This window comes from Coenobita brevimanus, chromosome 55 (assembly GCF_032717465.1).
Source record: "Coenobita brevimanus isolate Jiangsu-jjx chromosome 55, ASM3271746v2, whole genome shotgun sequence".
Classification (NCBI taxonomy): Eukaryota; Metazoa; Arthropoda; class Malacostraca; order Decapoda; family Coenobitidae; genus Coenobita; species Coenobita brevimanus.
Genome location: NC_137008.1, coordinates 47,796,112 through 47,816,171, shown reverse-complemented (window position 1 = coordinate 47,816,171; position 20,060 = coordinate 47,796,112). Strand labels below are relative to the sequence as shown.

The 20,060-nt window shown below is 42.1% G+C and overlaps 1 protein-coding gene and 1 pseudogene across 1 annotated transcript in view; one reads left to right on the top strand and one right to left on the bottom strand.

Moving 5' to 3' along the window:
- Taf1 (TATA-box binding protein associated factor 1) overlaps positions 1 to 20,060 on the top strand; it is a 667,992-nt gene that overhangs the window by 268,599 nt on the left and 379,333 nt on the right. The window contains exon 15 of the mRNA XM_080273519.1: positions 5,651 to 5,802. Within this exon, the coding sequence (XP_080129645.1) occupies positions 5,651 to 5,802 (152 nt within the window). The remainder of the gene's footprint in view (positions 1 to 5,650; positions 5,803 to 20,060) is intronic.
- LOC145401187 (uncharacterized) lies at positions 7,834 to 14,301 on the bottom strand (annotated as a pseudogene).

Sequence of the window (20,060 nt, the reverse complement as noted above, 5' to 3'; positions counted from 1 at the left end):
TCCACCTCGTAAAAATGTAGAACCTGCTGCCTTCTTTCGAGTAATCCATGTTTCTGGCCAGAGAGCAAAAACAAGAGTGAAGCATTCACTCACAACAATAAAACAAGAAAAGTCAGGCATACGGCGACAAGTTCAAACTCGTAAGGACAGGCAACTCTGCACTCTCCTTGCTCCCCTACCTCCCATCATTCAAGGTTTTCATGTTATATCACGAACTGTCATTACTTTCTGATCACCCTTCGTATATATATATATATATACATATATATATATATATATATATATATATATATCTATATATATATCTCAATCATTTCCTGTGGCACCCTCGGGGATGCATAGGGCCTCGATGAACTCACACCACCACATCCTATCTTGTGCTAACTCCTCAAGATCTCCCCAACACTCATCTCCAGCTTCCCGTCTCATTGTCCTCACCCACGTCTCTTTTGGCCTTCCTCTACCTCTCCTACCAAGTGCCACCCACCTGGGTGTACCTCGTACTATTCCCTGTCTCCTATACACATGTCCTAGCCACTTCCATCGTGAGAAGCTAACATATTCATCGATCGGCTATACTCCCGTTATTTCTCTAATTCTACTATTTTGTATCCTTTCCCACCACTTAACTCCTAATATTCTTCTAAGTGCTATATTTTCAAACACCAAGAATTTATTTTCCATAGTCACTGTGCTGTACCAAGACTCGTGTCCATAAATTAAGATACTCCTAACCATTACCTTATTAAGTTTGATTTTTGTATGCACAGAAAAATTGTTATTATTCCAAATATTTTTAAGCATTCCCATTGCCTGAGTAGCCTTCTTTAACCTTTCCTCGAATTCAAAGTTCAAAGAACCATCCTTGGCTAAATAAGTACCTAAATATTTAAACCTATCAACTTGCTTTACAACCATACCTCCAATTACACATTCCTGCGCATTTTCCATATTCATATTGATTATTTCAGTTTTTCCACAATTAATAACCAAACCCACCTTGCGACCTTCACTCACCAAACAGTCCAACACTCTCTGCATCTCTTCTGGCCCATCACAAATCAAAACTATATCATCTGCATAATCTAAATCCAAAAGTTTCCTGTTCTCTCCCCAAAGTATACCTGCACCGGTTTCTGTTCCAACGCGTTTCATAATGTAATCAATGACCAATATAAATAGTAAAGGCGATAGAACACCACCTTGAATTACTCCGGACTTGACTTCAAACGAATCACTCAGACAACCATCAACCATCACTTTACAAAATGTGTCCTCATGCATGTTCATAATGACCCTCACAAACTCCTCTGGTATTCCATAATGTCTCATGATCTTCCCCATAGTCTCTCTGGAAACACTATCAAAAGCCTTTTCAAAATCAACAAAACAAAGACTTAACGGTACTCTCATTTCATTAACTTGCTGCATCAAATGCCTAACTATAAAGATCTGATCATTGCAACCACGTCCCTTTCTAAAACCAGCCTGTTCATACCTCAGAATACCCTCAACCACCGGCTCCAACCTATTTAACAACACTCTACTGAAAACTTTCAAAGCTATCGGTGACAAAGAGATTCCCCTCCAATTACCACATTCACTCAGGTCTCCCTTCTTCGGAACTTTAACAATTACACCATTCTTCCAAACTGATGGTAGTAACCCCGTCACCCATATCTTATTGAATAGCTTGGTCAAGATCATTATTAATCTATCCCCCTCCACTTTAAACATTTCCGGAAATAAACTATCCTCCCCTGGTGCCTTATTACTCTTTAACTGCTTTACTGCTTTCTCCACTTCTGCAAGCCTCAACTCTCCTGTTTCTATATTTAAGTTTTCCTGAGCAGACGGTATATCCTCTTCTGGTGGTATTGGTCTATTAAGAACTGTCTCAAAATGCTCTTTCCATCTATTTTTAATATCTCCATCTTTGGTCAATAAATTTCCTTCCCTGTCTCTAACTGGTATTTCCTTGCGTTTACCTGCATTACCACTCAGTTCTCTAATCGATTCATATGCAATTCTTTGACTCTGTCCATCATTTTTGTTTATTAAGATTTCAGTCTCTGCAACCTTTTCATCCACACATCTTCTTTTATCTCTCCTAGCTAACCTTCTTACTTCTGAATTCAAACTCCAGTACGCAACTCTTGCTAATTCAATCTCTCGTTCATCAACGCATTGCATCTCACTCCTCAATTTAGCCTCACCTCTCTTTTTTATCATATCCCACGTTTCCTCTGATATCCATTTCTTTCTCCTGAATCTATGTCTCCTTCCAATCGTACATTCAGCAGTCTCATGCAAAACTTTGTTCACATCCTCCCACATCTCATCTACACTTCTCTCCCCCTCTTCCAACGTTTCCAACACCAAAAACCTATTTCTGCATTCTAATCTGAATTCCTCCTTTTCTTCTCCTTCCCTTCTAAGCTTAACAATATCGTATATACCAACACCAGATTTTTCGTTCTTCTGATTTTTAAGTTTAAACCTTATTTTTGCAATGCTGAGTTGATGGTCACTACCAATATCCACTCCCCGTTTAACATGAACATCTAGCAGAGGACTTCTATGCCTCCTACTGATAGCGATGTGATCAATCTGATTTTTATATTTTCCACACGGCGACACCCAAGTTGTCTTGTGTATATTGCAATGCTGAAAGAGTGTTCCCCCGATGACGAAGTCATTTGCTAGACAGAAGCTTCCAAACCTCACTCCATTTTCACTCATCCTACTACCAACTCCCATCTTACCCATACATGCCTCAAATCCCTCATTTGAACAGCCCATTACTGTATTAAAGTCTCCAACGCAGATCAAAACATCATGTCTAGGTACCCTTCCTACTCCTTCTTGCAACTTTTCATAAAATGTGTCTTTCCTTTCATCGAGTGCATCATTAGTAGGTGCATAACACACAAACAGACTGATGTTGCCATGATTTGATTTAAACTGTGCGTATAACAATCGCTCATCTATAGGATCCCACTCACATAAAGCCTTATTTGCCTTACAACCCAGCAACAATCCTACTCCCTGATAATGCATTCCGTCCTGTCGGCTAGATATCAATAAACGTATACCATCCTCCAAATCCAACTTATCGACTCCAGTTAATCTAGTTTCTGTCAGAGCACAAATATCAAGTCCGTAATTTTGAAAAACCTTCATTAACTCATCGATTTTACCATCATGATTTAGCGTTCTCACATTCCAGTTACCAATTTTAATTGTATTTTTTGCATTAACAAAGGAATTAGATTGTAATTGAGGCAACCGTGAGATTCTTAGCACCCCCTGCCCATTTAAGGGCTGCACGGGACTGGGGGCCATTATTATTCTTTCAGAGTCCATCAAGGTTTCTTTGGCTAACTTCCTGAACACCTCGCCATTGTGTTGCAGTCGCAGTAGGCAGCTAACTTGCCTGATTGCCCACACCCGAAAGACCCAGCTATGCTGTAGCCAGTAACGTGCCGGCATGCTTCCCAGCCATTTCACTCTCAAGGAGTTCCTCTGCCTGAGAAAGCAACCACCCCCCTACTCCCGAGGGCTTTTGATCTGTGTAGGTAGAGGGTGATCACTCCCTCACTAGCCATATACAGTGTATACAGTGTATACATCTATATATATATATATATATATATATATATATATATATATATATATATATATACACTCAGGGCCTAAAGGAATCTCTAACTGGATACTAAAGGATTGCAGAGAACAACTGAGAGGTAAGATTCATGGATTAATTATGTGTTATTTGGATGAAGGGAAAGAGCCTCGAGAACGGAAGAGGGCCGATGTGGTACCAGTTTTCAAGGGGTGGGGGGAGGTTAAAGAAGAACCCCTGAATTATAAACCAGTGTCCCTGACGAGCACAGTCACAAAATTGCGTGAGAGAATCCTGAAAGATAGATGGATAAAATATCTGGAAGAGATGGACATGTTGACAGGAAGTCAGTTTGAATTCAGAACTGGGAGGTCATGTGTCTCTAATTTGCTGAGCTTCTACTCAAGGGCAATTGATGTGCTACAGGAGAGAGAGAGAGTTGGATAATTTGGTGAGCTTCTGCTTAAGGGCAACTGATGTGCTGCAGGAGAGAGATACTGTAGTTGGGTGGATTGTGTGTATTTAGATCAGGAGAAAGCCTTTGACAAGGTACCCCAGTAGCGACTAATGAAGGGGAACGTCTTGGAGTGGATGAGAGACTTCACGAGAGACTGACAGATGAGGACAGCTATAAAGGACAAGGTGTCTGGGTGGAGAGAAGTAATAAGCTGAGTCCCTGTTAGTGCCAGTAATGTTCCTGATTTATATAAATGTTAAGGTAGATGGAATAAATAGTTTAACAGGTCTGTTTGCAGATGATGCAAAGATTATGAGTAGAGTAGAAATTGAAGAAGATTGTAAAATGCTGCAGGAAGATCTGGATAGGGTTCATGATTGGAGCCAGATATGGGAAATTAAATTTAATGCAAAATATGTAAAATAATGGATTTTGGGAAAAGTAGCAAGAGGCCATCACTGAATTATTTGATGGGTATTGAACCAATCACAAAAGCAAGAGAGGAGGACCTGGGAGTGTTGGTCCAGGATAATTTTTCTCCCGGAAAAACACATGAACACGATTGGTAGAGAGAGATATAAGCTCATGACACACATAAAAGTAGCATTTCAGTACATGGACAAGGAAGTGATGAAAAAATTGATAGTGGCTATGGTCCGCCCCAGATTGGAATATGCAGCAGTGGTGTGGTCACCACATCAAAGGAAATATAAACAAAATTGAGAGAATAGGCCTACAAAGAACAACGAGGAAGATGGTCCCTAGCCTGATAGATCTATCATACAAGGAAAGACTAGTAAAGCTGGGTCTATCTTCCTTAGAAGAAAGAAGAGAGAGGGGCGACATGATTGCAGTGTTCAGGCCTGTGATTGGAATAGACAAAATTGACAGAGAAGACCTGTTTGTATGGGATGAGACAGTAATAAGGGAACATGGAAAGAAATCGGAAAAGCCAAGTTACTTGAAGGATATCAAGATATGCAATTTCCATATAGATGCATTGACCTGTGGAATAATCTGGACAAAGAGATCGTTCAGTCCAAAAACTTAAACGAGTTCAAAGCAAAGTTTGACTTCTTGAGACACGGAGATGGGACCCCACGAGTGTAGCTCATTTCTTGTACATCACAGCTAGGTAAATACACACACATGGAGACAGTGATTACACTAAACTAGAGTAGCATAACATAGCTCTTGGCTTGAGCTAGGAGTGATGTCACACATTCCTGCATTGTAGCTCTTGTTTACAACATTTATTGAGGAAGAGTCACAGTTTCACCTCATGCACTAATGAAAATGATGCATTAACTGAGGGGCCACTGTACTCCAAGAATGTAATGTAGGGTGATTAGGATGAAAATATCAACTCATAGCATTGATTGCTTTCAAACCCTGGTGCAATTTGGTCTTCATCTTACCAGTCTGCCTTGAATTCAGTTGTCTGTCAAACTCTTTACAGATATAATATTTCATTGTTGTTTAGCTTTTGTTTCTAAGTTTCCCAAATCCAGACATTCTACATTCAGTATACCTCTTCATTTAATTACATCTTGTCTTCTATTTTTCAGGTATTCATATATAGGCTGTTTTGGAAAAGTAAAGATAACCCACGCAGAATAAAGATGGATGAAATCAAGAGAGCCTTTCCTGCCCATTCAGAGAGTTCAATTCGCAAACGATTGAAACCTTGTGCCGACTTCAAACGTACTGGTGTGGACAGGTTTGTGGCTAGATTTAGATACAGTTCTTAATTATTTGTAGTTTTCATCCTTTTTGAAAGAGGCAGAAAGTGAACTGCTATTTTTTAGTGAGTGACTGTTGCTTGTGTGTACGAATATTTTCTGTTGTTGTTGTTGTTTTTGCTGCTTAACCCTGTTAATGCCTGGCCCAGCAGACCTGTCAACCACAGGTAAACAGTTGTCACTCTAGGGTTGTCCCATTGGTTCTGTAATGCAGTAATGTCCTGTACAGGCCTCTTGCACATTTGGCATGTAATATGCACTCAAAAATCCTCACCAGATGCAAATTTGTAAGATGTAAATAACAACTTACATGGGGAAAAATAAAGAAGTTGGTGCCAAATGATAAAAAAAAGGACATATTTTTCCCATATATATCTGGCCATTATTGGCGTATATCAAATGCATTCCACAACTTGGGAGAAAGTTGACCCATGGCACGGTATTATAGTGACTTGTGATACCACCCATATTCAAAATACTGTATATTCTTTTCCAAGATCTGCACAACTGTTTCTTTCTTTTTACTCCTCTCAGATGTCTAGCATAAAAAGCTAATGGACAGAAAACAAAGAATGCAATATATTCTTAAACCATAGAAGCGCAATAACAGATAGAATGTGAAAGGAGGGGATCAAAGGAAAGAGACAGTGTGTACGTAAGTGGGAAAGTCATGATAAGAGAGAAGACTAAATTAGAAAGTTTAAAAGTACTTAATTTCAAAAGTATAACAACAAATTTAACCCCTAACCACTGGCTGACATGTATACAAGTAACGATTTTGGGCGAAGAGCAACGCCAGTTGACGTGTATAGCCGCAGGCGTCTTCCCACTACCCTTTGAACTTTAACTTATCCTTATTCATCAGCGGGACCACTTAGAGATGTGGGGATACTTTCATTTGAAAGAGAATGAGTTGGTGATTCATATGTATCTTTAATTTTTTCTCTAGCTGTTATAGTTTGGCAGATATTAGGAGTAAGGGTATTTTTTTACGTCGGATATCCCCCGTCGGGAGGAGCGTGCAACATTGGAAAACCCCCAGCGTGTAGGGGTTAAGGTGATAGGAGAGAGTACAGTATAACTGTGCAACCCTCCTTTTCTCATAATACTTAACAGCCAACACTGTTTGCTTTGCCAGAAAGGCCTCCACTTTTTTCACCCCATCCTAGAGTCACCCAAGTAACAATGGTGTTAGATCAGTTCTCTTGCCTCATTTTGTTGATCTTGTGTTTTATACTTCATACACCAAGTCCACCTGCCTCTTCACAGTTACTGCTTACCTGTCATTATGGCACTGGATAAGGATTATTTTAGTGTGCCTAATGCCTGTTATTATGCTTTCTTCTTTGTTTTTTCTTCATATTTATTTTAATGGTATTCTTCCATTGAATCATTGTCTATTTCCATTTTCATATTTATTTTAATGGTATTCTTCCATTGAATCATTGTCTATTTCCATTTTACTCTATTTCTTTTTTGCAATGTTTTCTATACTGTAGTACTGTGCATTGCATTGTTGTTGTTGTTGTTGTGTTAGTGAAGCACGGGATGGCCAAACTACTAAATTCACCCAGTTAGTCCCAAGCAAAGGCAGAGTGGGACAACATGGCGAAACCCATCTCAGTAGCAAAGGCAGACCCAAGCCGGGGGAGAGAAACAACTTGACAGGTGTCTGGTGAGAGACTCACCCGTGTATTCAAATAACACTCATTGCATTACTTCTTACACATTGCAGTTTATAACAGTGAAGCAAATCATACAGTTTATAAATTAAAGTTAACACAAATGAATCCTAACCAATAAGAACAGATAGCAAATATATGTTAATGTATATCAGTGAAAGAAATTTAACAGCCTTTCAGGGGAGACCACCCCAAATATCCAACACCCTTCCTTTACATTAAATATTCTCCCCACCATAGGAGTACATTTACTTACTCCTATATTTATATTCACTATAAACAAGATGCATTATATCCACTAAGACTCTGGAAACATGACTACAAACATCACAAGCCCAATCGTACAGGAGGCTTTACAATACGCTCAGTGCGAGAGGTATAAGACACAGGATAATTATCAACTTCATGGATATCATCAGAAACATCTGTAGAACAAGGAGATTCAGTACTTATAACAGGCTGAACTTCAGAGTTTGTCACAAATTCTACATTTGCATTACTACCATCTGTAATCTCAAGGTCATGAAGTCTTTGCACAGGTTTGCAGATAACACCTTTAGAAATCTTAACATTTACACTTCTGATAATGTTGTCTTTACCAGGAAACACATCGACAACTGTACCAATAGGCCAGGACATTCTTGGGACATTATCTTCTTTAATTAGAACTAAAGAACCCTTCTTTAAATTACTTTTAGATACAGAACCCAGAACAGTCTGAGGTAAATTTCTAATATAGTCACAACTCCATAATTTCCAGAGTTTGTCCAATTGTTGTTGACGCACCTTTTCCCTGGCACATAGATCTTTAGCAGACACTGTGATGTTCTAGTTATTGATACATTCTACCTGGACCCCAGCTGTTCGCCCAATAAGAAAGTGCGAAGGTGTCAGTGAAGGTGGTGCCTCATGATCTTCACTAACGAAGGTCAGAGGTCTGAAGTTTACACAAGCTTCCACCTCATGTAGGGTGGTTTCTAATTAACACCTTGACAAACATTTGATTCCAAGAGACTTCCGCATAGCTACATTAATGGACTTGATTAGACGTTCCCACCAGCCTCCCCACCGTGGACCATGTGGTACTATGAATTTCCAGTCTGGGGCGAGAGGACTGAAAGTCTGTAGTAATTTGTTGGAAACGCCAATGAAGGTTTTAGCATTGTCAGAATAGAAAACTGAGGGAAAACCCCATCTTGCAATGAATCTGCGGATAACAAGCATACAATCATTTAGTGACAAAGAGTCAGTAAGTTCCAAATGAACAGCTCTGATAACAGCACAAGTAAAGAGCAAAATGTAGAACTTCTTGGAAGCCACATCGGTACAATACAGTGGCCCAGCGAAGTCAAGACCAGTGACAGAGAAAGGTGGAGATGGTTTGACTCTCGACTCTGGAAGAGAAGCTGCAGGGTGGTTACAAGCTTTAGAGTCATGCTTATGACAGGATACACATCTCCTGCAGACACTCTTGGCCATCCTTCTTAGCCCAATTATCCAGTAATTATTTCTTAAAGTAGATACAAGTGTAGAAACACCAGCATGTTTGAGTAAACCATGCTGAAACTGAATCAGAAGTTGTGCAACATGACCAGAGGGAATTATGATGGGATGCTTGCTGTCACGTGTCATGTCTGACTGGTCTAATCTACCTTTGATTCTCAACAGACCATCTTTATCCAAAAATGGATCAAGTTTACTTAAGGAGGACCCCTTTGGAAATGGCTTACGTTGCTCCAGAACCATAACCTCCCTTGAATAGGCCTCTCTTTGTACACAGAAAAACACCTTCACCTTTACCTTAGTTAACTCACTATATGTCAGAGGACCAGAACACTTGTCGCTTCTTGGCTTAGAATTATTGATGATTCTCAAACCCAAGCTACAGCACTTATGACCTTTGAAAGCTTACTCCAATGAGTAAATTCAAACACAGTTGGTAAAGGGTTAATACTCATGCAGGCAACCACTTCTCTCTTACCAACTGTGACCTCCTCATCGAAGGACAGTGTCTGTTCCTCTTGCCGAGAGTGGTTTGGGGGAATGGACAACCATGCTGGACCATTCAGCCAATGATCAGATGACATCAGTTGCCTAGCCAACACACCTCTAGAAATAAGGTCAGCAGGGTTATCCTTCCAAGAACAGTGAAACCAATTACCAGGTGAAGTTAGGTCTTGAATTTCACTAACTCTATTCCTCACAAAGGTTTTCCACCTGCTAGGGTCTCCCTTTATCCATGATAATACAATTGTGGAGTCTGTCCAACAAAAGACAGGCACATTAAGATGAAGGGCAGACTTCACCAACATTACCAGCCTCGCACATAGTAAAGCACCAGTCTGTTCTAGGCGAGGTAAGGAAATACTTTTAATGGTAGCTACTCTCCCTTTGGACAGGACAAAGGACGCTGTAACCTTGTCATCATGTAGGGGCACCCTGAGGTAGATACAGGCTCCATACCCTTTCTCTGAAGCATCACCAAAGGCATGAACCTCTACACCTGCCATCAGCTTCCAGGAAATTCCAGGGAAATAACAGTGTTTAACTCTCAATGACTGTAAAGCATTAATACCTTTGAACCACATCTGAAACTTGAGCAGTAACTCATCAGGTAGTGCATCATCCCATGCAATACCAAGCCTCCATACATCTTGAAATAGAATTTTGACAAACATTACAAAGGGACTAATGAGACCAAGTGGTTCAAAAAGTCTAGCAGTTATACTGAGAATAGCTCTCTTTGTGGATATTAGTTCTAAAGGTGTATTTACATTGATGCCATCAAAGGAAAAACAGTCTTGAAATACACCCCACTGCAAGCCCAGGATCTTAACTGCCTCCTTGTCACACACATTTGAGTTGTTACCAAAACATTTCATTAAGTACTTACTATTTGAAGTCCACTTTGACAGTGATATTCCATCCACTCATACGCATTTGACTGAACACTACATAGGTCATTCACACTCAGACACCCATTTACAAAGTCTAATATCTCTACCTCTCAGATCAATACAACCATCTCCATAAATCAAAACCTATCTACTGTCAGTGAATGGAGACAAAACAACCTTGTCTCATTTAATGCTAGTAAAACTAAATATATACAGTTTACTAATAGACAGATATTGCCAGATTCGTACATTACCTGCAATGCTACTAATATTCCCATCTCCAAAAGTATTGAAATTCTTGGTGTCTCACTTAACAGTGCCCTCAGCTGGATCTTTCATGTTAGATCACTTGCTAAAACCACCTCAAAAAGCATGGATTATTGTACAGAGTCCATAACTTCCTCACTGATGAGCAGTCGGCTATAATTTATAAGAGTCATGTGCGCTTTCAGCTTGAATATTGCTCACCCTTGTGGAATGGATGTGGAGAGGTTGCATCAGAACAACTAGACAAAATTCAGAACAAAGCTGTTAGAATTATTAATAACCCTGCCATTACAAATAAACTACCTCCCCTACAAGTAAGCAGGAACGTTGCCTCCCGTGCATTATTTTACAGATATTTTTATGGCAAATGCTCAGACGAAGTTGTGTCCATGGTGCCACCTCTCCATGCCTTCCCTCATGCTACACAGACATCTGATAGTGCTCATGACTGGAATGTGACAAAGCCATATTGCAGAACTTCTGCCTATCAGAATTCTTTCATTCCCCGAACTGCATCTCTCTGGAACTTGCTTCCCCAGAGTTGTTTCCCTCCAGATTTCAACCCACAGCTGTTTAAGTCTAACTGTTACAGATATTTTATGAATGGAGGACACCAGTAATCTGGTGTATGTTTTTTTTTTTTTTTTTTTTTTTTTTTTTAATCTACCTATCTATCTATTGCCAGACGCCTCAATCCCGTTTGGGGTGGCCACAAACAAATTGCCTCCAAGTCGCCCTGTCCCCCGCCATTTCACTGCCCTGCTCCCAACTCACACCCCCCTCTCTCATATACCTCTCCACCCCATCCCTCCATCTCATCCTCGGCCTTCACCTCACTCACATACACTCTCTTCGTCAGTCTTTCACCCTCCATCCTCTCCACCATGCCTCAGAGAATTTAGCTTGGCCCTCCTCTACGCTATCAGCTCTGACAACCAGTCATCAACATAGAGATTTTCTCTCAATTCTTTCACAGCTTAAGAGCTGGGGTAAGACTGAAGATGATATTTGATGGTAGCATTTAAGAGGAAAGGACTGCTTTTGTTACCGAAGGGAACACGAGTAAATCTCATAGTGCGAATTCTCCTTCCACAACTCCAGAGGAATCTGTGACCATCCTGGTCTTCCTTATGAACACCAGTTTGGAGGACTGCCTTAGTGATGTCTGCTGTCAAAGCCAACTGCCACCGTCTAAACCGTAAGAGAACTTCCACCAGGTCTGGGTTGAGGGAAGCTGAGGGAAGGACCAGCTTCTAAATACAGTAATCATTTAGTGATATCCCATTATAACTAACGTCTGAAGCATCAAACACCGGCCTTACCTTAGTAGAAGAGTTGCCCTCTCATACAACTGGGCAGTGGGGGAGGTAATATATAGGATAAATGCTTCCAAGCTCAGATAACTGAACTTCCTCAATAATGCCTTCATGCTCATACCCCTCAAGAACAGCATTATACTTCTCCTTTAAACAGTGATCCCTCTCAGGTTTATGGTTCAGATTTTCTAACCTTTTTTTTTAGCAAGTTTTACATTGTCTTGTAAATCAAACTTGTCAGCATCGGACTTCCAAGGTAAAGTAACTTCATGTCTACCATTAATGAAATTTACTATTTCATTAAACATTTCGTGAATATGGTTAGGAGTGTTTTCATTACAGTGGGCTTCCTTAGGGACAATTCCAATAGATTCTAAATCCCAAAAATTGTTTAAAAGAGACTCAGATATACCATAAACACTTTCCCATCTTTCTGGTTGTTAGGAGCAGTCCAGGAACCAGATAATAACCATTCAAAAAACAGACTCTTGGGCAACCAGTCCCTCAGCTTGCAAAACCTGGTTAGGCAGCATAAAACTCCAGTAAGCATCAAGTGCCACTAAAATGTCAACAGTATCATGGCAATTATTCTTATAATCATCAGCCAAATGTAAGGATTCAAACCCTTTTAGCTTGTCCTGTGGAACACTGGGATGCAATATAGGAGCACATATGGTAGGAATTTCAACAGCTACTAAGAAATGTGCTACCCCTTTACAATCCCTAATGCTCAGGTCATAAATGTTACACAAATGACCCTTGGTGGTCATATTACCAAAGGCAGAATAGGTAACAGGTTCAGTATACACCCATTTAGGTCTGACTTTCTTGACCAAGCTACTTGAAACTTAAGATCTATCAGAACCATTGTCAAAAAGAACAGTAGCTTGAACACACTGCCCCTGTGTACCATACACTTGGATCTTAGCAGTTTGTAAAACACTGCCTGTCTGACTTAAACTTTCATGACTCAGGTTAGACCTACTGGGTGCTACGCCAACGTGGTTTACTTGAGATGAGCTTGTACATGCATCAGTACTCACCCCTATGCCTTCATTACTGGTTGGCTGCACAGTTTGGTCATCACAAACCTTGTCCCTTATCACATCTGAAATAGCCTTAGGGCAACAAAGTACTTTATGATTTCCTTTACATTTTGCACATTTAGATTTACATCCCTTTGAAATGTGTCCCTTACCAAGGCACTTAAAACACAAGTTAGCAGAGCGGATTTTTTCTTCCCGCTCAGCTTGAGGAAGCTTCAAAACACTAAAACATTTCTCACTTGGATGGGATTTATTGCAAAACCTACATCTGATCTGACCTACTGCTGAGGAAGTCTGGAGAGCGGAGGCTGAACCAGGTAGCACCTTCCTCCTTTCTGACACTGTGGGTCCACTGCGGGTATTTTCCTTACGGCCTTCATCCCTGAAGGATTCCAACCATTCCCTGCACTCTATTTCCCTCTGGAGAAATTTCAATAGCCAGGAAAGATCACTTTCATGGAGGGAACCCTCTCTGGACCACTCCATATGTATGTCATGGGGAAGGCGGGACAAAATAACAGGAGTCAAAATAACACCATACTACTCACCTTTGACCTGCAAAGCCTCCAAACTACGGACATGTGACACAAGTTGATCCTGCAGTTTCCACAAAGCGGCTACATACTTAAAACCTGAGGCTTTAGCAGGTATGCTAATGTTAAAAAGTGCTTGTATGTGCGCAAATATGATACGTTCAGGTCTACCAAACCATTCCTTTAACACCAAACAAGCAGCAGGGTAGTTTGCAGCTGTAAGCTTTAGACCTTGTATCACTCCCTTTGCTTCACCCTCCAACGAAGATTGCAAGTAGCCAAACTTACAAATGTCAGGGATATTAGCCTCATCCACCATTGCCACAAACTGATCCCAAAAGATTGCCATTCAATTACATCACCACTGAACTTTGGTAACTCAATGGTTGGCAGTCATGTTGGCAGAACCACTGTCGCTGTGGGCTGACTCACCTGGTTGCTCTGTCTTATCCATGTCCATTAACATCTGGGCAGCCTGCACCCTTGGTAATCTCACTTGCCGGCGAAACTGGTCAGCGGTGTCTATATCCTCTTCAGGTTTCACAGGATTGCTGATTTCCAACTCCACAGCACTCTGTGCCTCATCCAAAGCATCAAGACGCCGGTCAAAGTCGTCTATAGCGTCCTCCAGTGCAACCCTGGTCACCTTAAGTGTGGCCTGTAATGTCATCAGAGCTTTGGCTGAGCAGCTGGTCCAACTCTTGGCTGCCACCCTCTTCTTCTCCAACAGCTTGCCTTCTGCTGACATTTTGCCAAGTTTTCGGGAATATCTTCTTAATCAACTTGAATTCCCGAGTCTGGGCACCAATATGTTAGTCCCAAGCGGAGGCAGAGTGGGACAACATGGTGAAACCCATCTCGCTAGCAGAGGCAGTCCCAAGCCGGGGGAGAGAAACAACTTGACAGCTGTCTGGTGAGACTCTCACCCGTGTATTCAAATAACACTCATTACATTACTTCTTACACATGGCAGTTTATAACAGTGGAGCAAATCATACAGTTTATAAATTAAAGTTAACACAAGTGAAACCTAACTAATAAGAACAGATAGCAAATATATGTTAATGTATATCAATGAAAGAAAATTGACAGCCTTTCAGGGGAGACCAGCCCAAGTATCCAACACCCTTCCTGTATATCGAACACACCCTGTTGTGGACAGGTGAACTAAGCATGACACAGGTGGCCTGGTAACAGTGCAGAACACAGAGACCGCAGAGACCAAGTAGACAATCCATTGTTGCATGCAGTGGAGAACAGAGTCCTCAGTGTCAAACAGTGATCAGACAGTGAGAAGAGCCTTTGGAAGTAAGCTTGAAATCATGAGCCCCATGGATGGAGTAGCATGCATTCTTAAGCAGTAATCATAGGAGTTGACAGCCACATGGAGCTTAGACAGTCTTTTAGATGTGACCACAAATGGACAATGTCAGGGATGGTGGTACCCAACAGTTACAATTTGATCACCTGAAGAAGTAGGCCCATCACAAGTCAGGCAAGAGTCATACTGGGGTTGAATGGGGGATGGGGGATAGGGAGGGTTGAGGGCAACAAGGATGGTGTTAGGGTTCAGTCCAATGTGGGGAAGGTGAACAATTTTTGAATGCATTAATACAAAAATGTGGTAGGTGGGGGCGCCCATCATCCACTCACTCAGTGTAGAGGTGCCATATGATCTCTACACTGAGTGACAAGCCAAATGGTTTCCTATACCCAGGAAACCATTTACTATGGTGGGTGGTAACCATATAACAGGGGTTTCTGGCTGGGTTAAGTGTCCCCCAGATTCCCCTATCCAAAATCATTTAATCATGGCAGTTGTTTCAGAGAGCCTCGGAGGGCCCAATACCTGCCCAGGGCCCCAACCAAATGGGCAGACTCATTTGGCCATGTGGAATGTGAGAGGTGTGAATGAGGAGAGCAAGAGGGTGGAAGTGGTGAATGTGTTCAAGAGTGCGAGATATGCTGTGATGGCTTTGTGTGAAACGAAGATGAAAGGGTGCAAAGTGGAGGAGTGGGAGGGTGTGAAATATGTAAGATCGGGAATGAATGGGCGAGGAAGATGCAAGGAAGGAGTTACTTTGTTGATGAATGAGGTGTGGCAGAGTGGAATTAGAGACTACAAGTGTGTTAGCTCGAGATGTATGTATGTCAAGTTCAAGTTTGAGAATGTGAAAGTGGCAGTGATTGTAGCATATGCACCATGTGAGGACAGGAGTGAGAGAGAGAAAGACAGGTTTTGGGATGAGCAGGGTGAAGTAGTGGGAGAAATGCCCAGGAACTATAAAGTGATTGTGGTGGGGGATATGAATGGAAGAGTAGGCACTGGTCCTGAGGATGACATAACGGGTTGCTATGGAGTACCAGGAGAAAATGATAATGGGAAGAGACTAAAGGATATGTGTCAGGAGAGGAGGTTGTGCATTTGTAACTCATATTTCAAACACAGAGATGCACATAAATATACATGGTATAGAGGGAATGGGGATCGTGTTGAAAGAAGCCTGATTGATTACGTGCTCGTAGAGAGGTTGATGATGGGAATGGTTGCTGATACGAGGGCTGTGAGAGGACGATGTGGAGGTCTGTCAGAGATCATATGATTGTGGTATGCAAGATCAAGCTGAAAGGAGTGAAGTGGATCAGGAGAGAGAGAAGCAGTCAGGGAGAAAGACTGAAAGTTGAGAAGCTGAGGATCAAAGAAATGGCAGATGAATACAGGACCAAAGTAGAGGACAAGTTAGAATTACTGAATTGGAATTAAATGGATCTGGACAGACTGTGGAATGCATATAGGGATTGCTTAGTTAGGAATGCTAAAGCGGTGTGTGGTGTGGCAAGAGTAACAACAAAGAAGAAAGGTACGGCATGGTGGAATGAGGAGGTAAAGAGAGCAGTGGAGGAAAAGAGGAAGAAGTGGCTAAAGTGGTTACTGGATAGGGGTTCAATTGAAATAAGAACTGAATATGTTGAGAGCAAGAAGCACGTAAAGAGACTAGTGAAGAGGAAAAAGGAGGAGGTAAATGAGGATCTAGGAAGAAAAATGAATGCAAACTACTCTGAAAATAGAAAGTTATTATGGAAAGAGGTACAGAAATGTAGAAGTGAAAGCGGTAAGAAATGGGATGGTGTGAAGGATGCAGGTGGTAGATTGTTAACCCATGGAGATGAAGTAAGGACCAGATGGAAAGAATATTTTGAAGGCCTGATGAATGGGGATAGAGAGAGCAGAGCAGCTGTAAACATGATTGGTTTTGGGGGTGTGCAGAGAAGGAATGCAGTGCCAGGAGATGTGACACTCACACAGGTGAAGAGTGCTGTGAAGCGCCTGAAAAATGGGAAAGCAGCTGGGGTTGATGAGGTGTATGCCAAGATGCCTAAATGTAGTGGAGAGAATGGAATGAAGTGCTTGTTGGAGATATGTATGAAGGCATGGATGAATGAAACTGTGCCTGCAGAGTGGAAAAAGGCTGTGATTGTACCCCTGTACAAAAATGAAGGTGAAAGAAGTGAGTGCAAGAATTATCGTAGCATAAGCTTACTGAGTGTGGTAGGGAAGGTATGTGGAAGAATTATTATAGAGAAAGTAAGAGAGATATCAGATGTCCTAGTGAGTGATGAACAGGGTGGCTTTAGGAGTGGCAGAGGATGTGTGGACCAAATATTTGCAGTGAGACAGATAGTAGAGAAGGCTTGTGAGAAGAACCATAAGGTGTTTATGGCATTCATGGATCTGGAAAAAAACTATGACAAAGTGGACAGAGAAGGATTGTGGAAAATTTTGCTATACGGTGTAGAGGGTAAGCCGTTAGGTGCCGTCAAGAGTTTTTATGATGGTAGTGAAGCATGTGTCAGGGTTAATGGGCATCTAAGTGAATGGTTCACAATCAGTGTGGGCGTGCGACAAGGTTGTGTGATGTCCCCGTGGTTGTTCAATGTACGTATGGATGGGATGATGAGAGAAGTGAAAACACGAGTAATGGAGAGAGGGATGGCATTGGTAATGAATGGTGATAGATGGAATATCTCAAATTTGTTGTATGCTGATGATGCAGTACTGCTTGCAAGTACCGAACAAGAACTTGGTAGGCTAGTGCAGAGTTTTGCTGATGTCTGTAAGCATCGTTCCTTGAGAGTAAATGTAGAAAAGAGTAAAGTGATGGTTATTGAGAGAGAAGGTGACTCACAGTGCAATGTAACAATGAATGGAGAGAGACTGGAAAATGGTGAGAGAGTTCAAATACCTGGGTACAGTGATAGAAAAGAGAGGAAAATGTGCAAAAGAAGTTGAAAGTAGAGTGACACAAGGAAGAAAAGTAGCTGGTGCAATGAAGGCCTTGATAAGAAACAGAGGCTTGAGTGTTGCAGCTGCACGAGGCTTACATGAAGGAGTGTTAGTGCCAACTTTAACATATGGATGTGAGACTATGGTGTGGCATGAAAATGAAAAGTCAAGAGTAAGAGCAGTGGAGATGGGACTGCTGGGGAATGTACAGTAGAACCTCGGTCCTTGAACACAGTCCGTTCTGGAAGGCTGTTCCAGGACTGAATTGGTCGAGGACCGAACTAATTTTCCCCATAAGAAATAATGTAAATCATTTTAATCCGTTCCAAGACCCCAGATGCTTACCTATTTAAGTTTCAGCACTGGTACCAGTGCTTTCCTTTACGAGGTGACCGTATATTTCTCTTGCCTTTTCACAAATTATATACTCACTAACACTGTCTCCTGCTGTTTCTCATTGATGAAGATAAGCAATAATTTTTCCACTTCTTCAATTATTTTCCGCACTACTTTCCTCTTTTCACTGCCAGTAGCTGTACTGGATGAACTTGCTTTCTTTGGAGCCATTATTAGGGGCTTATACTGCACTGAATCAAGAAAAATGTGAAGCACAGCAGGACGACCACGTTGATGAACATCAACGGTGGACGCATGACTGTCGGTCGGCCAGCTTCCCTTCGTTTGGCTACGTTCAGGTTGGTCGAGGTCCGATATTTTGGTCGACCTCTGGAGCAAAAATTTCTTGAATTTTTTGGTCGAGGTCCGATTTGTTCGACATGTGAGGCGTTCGAGGACCAAGGTTCCACTGTATGTGGAGTACAGAGGGTGGATAGGATACGAAATAATGTGATTCGTGAAAGATGTGGAATGAGGAAGTCGGTGGACACCAGAATTGAAGAGAGTGTACTGAGATGGTATGGTCATGTGGAGAGAATGGATAACAATAGAGTGGTGAAGAAGGTATATCTGAGCGAATTTGAAGGAGGGAGGAGGCGAGGTAGACCAAGGAGAAGGTGGAGAGATATGGTGGATGAATGTGTGAGGAAGAGAGGTTTGGAAGTTGGTGAGGCTAGGGAACTGACAGGAGATCGAGCTGGCTGGATGAATTTTGTGAGATGTGCATGATCAGGGATTTTTGGCACCCCTTTTTAACGTGGCAGCGTCTGGATCGACTCTGTCGGATACGATTATGTGAAGCTACAGAACGTGGTGAATGTTTTTGGCTTATCCGATAGAGCCAGGATTCCGAGGGCTTGATTGATGAGTGAATGGAAGCTTGGCCCATTGGATTGGGCAATTTTGGGCTGTCTGGACATTGCTACTCCTCACCTTGCCCTTGGTTGGGAAAGGAGGTCCGGATGATGATGATGAATACAAAAATCCTCCAGTAGGTCATCATCTGAGATTGTCTGAGGTGGAGGTGGATGCCATCTTGAGGATGGCTGTGGGGGTGGGGGTCATGAAACATAATGGACAAGTCAGAGGTAGGTGTTGTGGTATGGATGTTGAGTAGCAAGTCTGTGCTGCCATCCTGGAGGAGCAATTGCTGTGGTCTGGATGTTGAGTAGCAAGTCTGTGCTGCCATCCTGGAGGAGCAATTGCTGTGGTCTGGATGTTGAGTAGCAAGTCTGTGCTGCCTTCCTGGAGGAGCAATTGCTGTGGTCTGGATGTTGAGTAGCAAGTCTGTGCTGCCATCCTGGAGGAGCAATTGCTGTGGTCTGGATGTTGAGTAGCAAGTCTGTGCTGCCATCCTGGAGGAGCAATTGCTGTGGTCTGGATGTTGAGTAGCAAGTCTGTGCTGCCATCCTGGAGGAGCAATTGCTGTGGTCTGGATGTTGAGTAGCAAGTCTGTGCTGCCATCCTGGAGGAGCAATTGCTGTGGTCTGGATGTTGAGTAGCAAGTCTGTGCTGCCATCCTGGAGGAGCAATTGCTGTGGTCTGGATGTTGAGTAGCAAGTCTGTGCTGCCATCCTGGAGGAGCAATTGCTGTGGTCTGGATGTTGAGTAGCAAGTCTGTGCTGCCTTCCTGGAGGAGCAATTGCTGTGGTCTGGATGTTGAGTAGCAAGTCTGTGCTGCCATCCTGGAGGAGCAATTGCTGTGGTCTGGATGTTGAGTAGCAAGTCTGTGCTGCCATCCTGGAGGAGCAATTGCTGTGGTCTGGATGTTGAGTAGCAAGTCTGTGCTGCCATCCTGGAGGAGCAATTGCTGT